The 6,354-nt window shown below is 40.5% G+C and overlaps 1 protein-coding gene across 2 annotated transcripts; it reads left to right on the top strand.

The window, feature by feature from the left end:
- Window positions 1-416: 416 nt before the first annotated feature.
- nr4a2a (nuclear receptor subfamily 4, group A, member 2a) lies at window positions 417-5,914 on the top strand. Of its 2 annotated transcripts, XM_031557991.2 has the most exons (8): window positions 417-793; window positions 1,418-1,524; window positions 1,758-2,629; window positions 3,140-3,269; window positions 3,418-3,581; window positions 3,887-4,089; window positions 4,216-4,394; window positions 4,547-5,914. In XM_031557991.2, the coding sequence occupies exons 3-8, from the start codon at window positions 1,760-1,762 to the stop codon at window positions 4,801-4,803; spliced, it is 1,803 nt and encodes a 600-aa protein (XP_031413851.1). In that variant the 5' UTR covers window positions 417-793; window positions 1,418-1,524; window positions 1,758-1,759; the 3' UTR covers window positions 4,804-5,914. The 2 variants fall into 2 exon arrangements, with proteins under 2 accessions (XP_031413851.1, XP_012685768.1); XM_012830314.3 differs by having other exon boundaries at window positions 417-1,524.
- Window positions 5,915-6,354: the final 440 nt, after the last annotated feature.

Here is a 6,354-nt window from a genome sequence, read left to right as displayed (position 1 = left end):
GCGCTTTCTCTCCTGTTTTGGCCTTCAGAGTCAATTATATTCAACGGATGGAGGTTTCATTTTTATTAATATTAAACGTCCCAATGCGTTAGCTGATTAATTAACTAAAACTACCTGTTTCTTGGCGTGTAATTGATACATGACATACAGGAGCTTACTTTAGGGAGGGAGCCTGATTGAGAAGCAAGCTCTCTGAGAATCAGCAACTTTTACAGAAGGGACGTCGATTAAGAGGCCAAGATTCAGCTCTTCCAGTAGTAAACACAATAGTATATCTGAACAAATAAATGGTTTACAGTCTATTCTAATGTAAAAAGTAAGGATAGGCGTTGACCAGTTGGAGACTCAAATATATTAACTTTAACTCAAATTAATGTTCCTTTTTTTAATCTGAACATCTTCATTGTGGCGATTCTATTTGCTTTTCCTTGGCGTTGCAAAGCACAATCACCTAAAACAAGTAGCATAGGACAGGTGTATATGAGCGGTCCCTATTCCAGCAGTCTTGAAGCCCGTTCTAAAGGGATTGGTGGCTGCCTAACGACGCTGATGACGTTCTCGCTGTAGACACGTGGGCCGTGGTTAGCGGAGCTCACATAAACAAAGGCACATTGGAAAGACTGAGTAGTCGATGCCCGTATTCCCAGCTGCTCGCTATACCAGCGGCAAGTCAGTTTCGTGAAACCGTCTGATCGCTTATTGTGTTTTGGAGCTTTACAACTCGCACAGAGAAGAAAAACATTCACCCTATTCGTACATGGATACACTACAGCTTCTCTGATGGTGCCATAAGGTATGTTTAGAGGATTTTTATTTTATTTTTTTCCATTATTTGAAAGATCCGTTGCTTTCTGGCTGTGCCGCTTTGGAAGAAACATGGTAAAAGTGATGGTAAACTCGGGAATTAAAAATAACAATATAAATGTAAAGACATGTGACGTTTCGTTTTCGGGGCTATTTAATCTATCGGTTTCCTGTGCACTCGTGTGATTGATAATTTAAGGGGAATCTCGACCGGATGATATTGGGTCGGGTTTTTTAAACAGTTTGTTTTCTATTGAGATAATGATGCTAGCCTTGGTAGGTTTTTGGTATAAAGCGTTAAAACCTTTCTTCAACAATATAACCTCACCTGAGTGTGTGTTCCAATGGAGACGTCCATGAATGCGCTCAGCTGCAAAACTTTATTTGTTTTTGTACAGTCTTGAAACACTTGCTGGGATTAAATGATCTATATTCTCTATGTTGTGTTTTATGTTGCAAATTCTTGGTGTCAACACAATACTGTGCATCTGATTTATGTCGGTCAGTGGCCGTCAGATTCTGTAACTGTTGAGAGCGCGGTTTCTGCACTCTTGGAACATATGAGCCTACATCAGTATTGCGCAGTCAGAGTCAAAGTTATCTATTTTAATAGGGGGAGAATCCAGACAAAACACTACTTTCTTGAATCCTGATCCCAATCCGCTCCTGACAGCATCATCCATTTCAAGTATCTCCAAAATTACAGTCACACGACTGAAGGTATGAGAACTCATTCTTCACTTCACTGTTGTTGGATTTATAATATAAAAAAATGAGACAGTCTAGTGACAGAAGCCGGTTCAGAACTAATGCATGCCAAGAAAATGTGTATTAAAATAGAGACTTCTGCTTGCCCATTTCTTATTTTTGTAATTAACTGTACACATGATTAGCAAACACAAATAAATCACAAACAATACCCATTTCGACTTGTTTACTACTTTTGTTCACAGCCATGCCCTGCGTCCAAGCTCAGTATGGGTCATCACCTCAAGGAGCCAGTCCTGCTTCCCAAAGTTACAGCTACCACGCCGGTGGAGAGTACAGCTGCGACTTCCTTACGCCTGAGTTTGTAAAGTTTAGTATGGACTTGACCAACACTGAAATCACAGCCACCACCTCGCTTCCTAGTTTTAGCACATTCATGGACAACTACAACACCGGTTACGACGTTAAACCTCCCTGCCTGTATCAAATGCCCCACGCTGGAGAACAGCCCTCTATCAAGGTGGAAGACGTACAGATGCACAGTTACCATCAGCAAAGCCATTTGGCCCCGCAGTCCGAGGAAATGATGGCCCACTCTGGGTCGATGTACTTCAAACCTTCCTCACCGCACGCTCCCACCACGCCAAACTTCCAGGTGCAGCCAAACCACATGTGGGAGGACCCCGGGTCCCTCCACAGTTTCCATCAGAACTATGTGGCAGCGACTTCGCACATGATAGACCAGCGTAAGAATCCGGTGTCTAGACTGTCCTTGTTCTCATTCAAACAGTCCCCGCCTGGCACGCCTGTCTCGAGTTGTCAAATGCGCTTTGACGGTCCCCTCCACGTCTCCATGAGCCACGACAGCCAGGGAACGCACCGAGGCTTAGACGGCCAAAGCTTCGCTGTCCCCAGTGCCATCAGGAAACAAGCCGGGCTAACCTTCCCCCACTCTCTCCAGCTTGGCCATGGACACCAGTTGATGGACAGCCAGATCCCTTCCCCTCCATCCAGAGGATCCCCGTCTAATGAGGGTTTGTGTGCAGTCTGTGGGGATAACGCCGCTTGTCAGCATTATGGAGTTCGAACTTGCGAAGGCTGTAAAGGGTTCTTTAAGGTAAGGTGATTTGTTAGTCATGGGTGATTATAATTGTTGTTAAAGCTGATAATCGTGATAAATGATTACCTATATAAATTGCTCCCTATGATGGTCTAAGCTGCACACCACTGTCAGCTGTAGCTCAGCAGGTCTGTTGACAGACACAGCAGCGACAATAACCCTGTTATTATCCTAATTAAGGTGTAATTATTTGACTAATTTTTAAATGGTGCTATTATCTCATTCTTTTTTGGATTACTGTGGCCTAATTGAGAGGTGTTTGTTCTCACACACCTTTGGTCGCTTACCATGAAAGAGCCTCCACTTTAACCATGTATCTCCGCTAATTAAACACATGGTCAAAAATGCTGTCATGGAATTTAATGGTACAAAATACCTGCGGTTCCTTGCATACTAGAGAGTCAGTCCACAGCATGTTGTGCCCGAAACCCTACGCGCACATGGTGATAGCCTACAGATACAATCTGATTAATTTAAAATTTAAAATATTTCCTATTTATTTTACAGCGCACTGTTCAGAAGAACGCTAAATACGTCTGCTTAGCGAACAAAAACTGTCCTGTTGACAAACGCCGGAGAAACAGATGCCAGTACTGCCGCTTCCAGAAGTGCATGTTCGTCGGGATGGTGAAAGAAGGTAAAATACATTTGTTTTGCATTGTCAGCTAATGTCATTATCAATAAACACGAATCAGATTAAGCTGAAGATACACGATGGCATACACTTGTATTTTACCACCGAAAGTTACTGATTCAATATCAAAACCACAATTGACTTCTTTCAGTTGTTCGGACAGCCAATCTAAAGGGACGAAGAGGCCGTCTACCTTCGAAGCCCAAAAGTCCACAAGACCCGTCGCCTCCATCTCCGCCCGTCAGTCTGATCAGCGCTCTGGTTAGGGCCCACGTTGACTCTAATCCCTCCATGTCTGGCCTGGACTACTCCAGGGTAAGAATAATCTTCATTGCATATTCACTTAAAATGTCTAAAGAGAGAAAAGACCGTAACTGTATTTGTCTGGATGTCATTAATATTACGTTCAATTTAATGTCAAGCAATGATGCATAATGGACTTTTAACATATGAAAGGTAACATATTTTATTCTGTAAACTGCTTTGAAAGAGTGAGCTCCATAAAATACACAGGCGAGGATAACTGGAAAAAGAACACCCCTGCTCGAAATAGGCTTTGCAATTTCATGGGTTATATATTTTAAAGGACCTCATTAAGATCTGCCTAAATTAAATTCCAGTTCCAGGCTAACCCTGACTACCAAATGACTGGAGACGACACTCAGCATATCCAGCAGTTCTATGATCTCCTGACGGGCTCCATGGAGATCATCCGAGGATGGGCTGAAAAGGTCCCTGCGTTTGCTGATCTTCCCAAACAGGACCAAGACCTCCTTTTCGAATCGGCCTTTCTAGAACTTTTTGTTCTGCGCTTGGCGTACAGGTAAGGCCTCCAGATTGAGTCGAACGTGATAATGAGCAGCCATCTTTTAAGCTCTGCTGCGATGAGCCTCTTAAATCCTCATTTAATTGCTCGCGGTAATTAATGGCATTTTATTATTAATTACAGGTCCAACCCGGCGGAAGGCAAACTCATTTTCTGCAACGGAGTGGTCTTGCACAGGCTACAGTGCGTGCGCGGATTTGGAGAATGGATTGACTCAATTGTGGAGTTCTCCTCAAACCTTCAGAGCATGAACATAGATATTTCTGCGTTCGCCTGCATTGCTGCCCTCACCATGGTAACAGGTGAGAATGAAGCCTATATTTATTTTCCTTTTATTATTTTATCTGAAATAAAGTCCCCCTGAGTTGCCTACATGGATTAGATTAAAAAAATAGCATTTAGCTGAAGCAGATCTCAAGAAAGTTTATTAATTTCGTCAATGCTTTAATTTCAGAGAGGCACGGTCTTAAGGAGCCGAAGAGGGTGGAGGACCTCCAAAACAAGATAGTAAATTGTCTAAAAGACCAGGTTACGTTTAACGGTGGTGGTTTAAACCGTCCAAACTACTTGTCAAAACTTTTGGGAAAACTCCCGGAACTTCGCACGCTCTGTACACAAGGTCTGCAGCGCATCTTCTACTTAAAACTGGAAGACTTGGTTCCTCCGCCAGCAATAATCGACAAACTTTTTCTCGACACCCTACCCTTTTAAAACACAAACAGACAATGTCACACGACCTCAAAGAACTTCCACGGACTCTGAGTAATCCTGTCGCAGTTTTTTTTTTTTTTTTTTTAACAATCGGCGCTCTTTTACTCTTAACTATTCGCAAGCTACGCCAAGTCTCCTAATAGCGATCAAGGATCCATAATTGACCATTCAGAAGAGGATAAAAAAATAAACACCACCAACCGAGCGATAGGCTACCTGCTCTTCTATTTTCTATAATATCTCCTGTAAGAAAATGAACAACCTATTACAGGCAAAACTGTTCACTAATGATTTTCTGTATCTGATCTGGAAAGTCCATGATGAAGTTGAAGAATTTCTTGTAATTGCTATTCCTTATTATTGGCATCCATGTAAACAGTTAAATGTAATATAATCCATTTATATATACATATACATACGATAGATTTATGTGATGCGTCCAAAAACGCGACTTTATAAGATGTGTATAAAGCTCGTAAAAACATTTTTGTTTGTTTTCTTTTATAACGTGTGCCTATGTGTCTGTCAGGATTTCAAAGGAAGTATTTGGAAAAGGCAACGCATGTTGTAGGATTTTTATAGGCACTTGCTATTGAGGTGATGTCTATATTATACATTATATTCCGGACACTATGTAGTCTGCTAGATTTTATAAAAATTCGTAGTATGGAACAACTTTTATGTATGACACATGTGAAAAAAGTATATCATCTGTATAGGTAAAAAGGGACCCATTGTGTTTGTAAAACTGTCAGACATTCCTCGTTTGTATGTGTTGTATGTATTGTTGCTGTTTAATATAAACGTTTCTATATTTATTATTTTGTTGCCAAAAGCTACATTAAGCATGGTGCAATTTAAAAATGATTTCGAATCATTATTCATAATTAGCACGTTGTCTTTGTTTTCCTGTCTGAAAGACATCTAAGCAGTTATGACATCATTTCCCATCTAAGATAAAAGTATGTCATATCATATCAGTTTGTGCTGTACATCCACTGCCTTTTTCTATGGTGTAATTGAGTATTGCAATGCGTTCGGTGCCGATTCCGAAAAAAAACTCAATGAGAAAGAAATATTTAATGTTTACAAATAAAACTTCTAAATCATTCCTCTTGCTAATTTTCTCTCAATACGTTACACTGATCAAACAGATTAAGAGATGCTGACACTTAATTATTTTAATTGTATATGACAAGTCAACTAATATGCATATTTATATAAACTAATTCATAAATGCAGGTTTTATTTCTTAATATAACAGAAAATAATAAAAAAGTTAATTGGACTTTCTACATTACACAACTGGGTAACAATGACCCGATTATTGTCTTTCATTTTATTTCCGTGAACAGGGTACAGAATCTTTTCAGTCAGGAAACAACAGGACGGTGTTTTGTCATAAGCATGTGCAATCAAGCTGCACGATGGTGGCTATGCCTAGCAGCATAACACAAACAGAGTTTTCTGTTACGGATATTTCAACTAAAACAGTGAAAACTGTAAAATGTACCTCCTTCAAAAAGTCAAACGAATTAACGCGAAAACATT

This window comes from Clupea harengus, chromosome 2 (assembly GCF_900700415.2).
Source record: "Clupea harengus chromosome 2, Ch_v2.0.2, whole genome shotgun sequence".
In the NCBI taxonomy this organism is placed as follows: domain Eukaryota; kingdom Metazoa; phylum Chordata; class Actinopteri; order Clupeiformes; family Clupeidae; genus Clupea; species Clupea harengus.
The sequence above is the reverse complement of the archived record's forward strand: the minus strand, read 5'-3'. Positions and strand labels throughout refer to the sequence as shown.

Excerpts from the sequence above, each read along its gene's own strand:
- nr4a2a (XM_031557991.2), top strand. The coding sequence starts at position 1,760 with ATGCCCTGCGTCCAAGCTCAGTATGGGTCATCACCTCAAGGAGCCAGT. Across the intron at positions 3,582-3,886 it reads CTGGCCTGGACTACTCCAGG|TTCCAGGCTAACCCTGACTA; the intron begins GTAAGAATAATC and ends ATTAAATTCCAG. Across the intron at positions 4,395-4,546 it reads TGCCCTCACCATGGTAACAG|AGAGGCACGGTCTTAAGGAG; the intron begins GTGAGAATGAAG and ends CTTTAATTTCAG.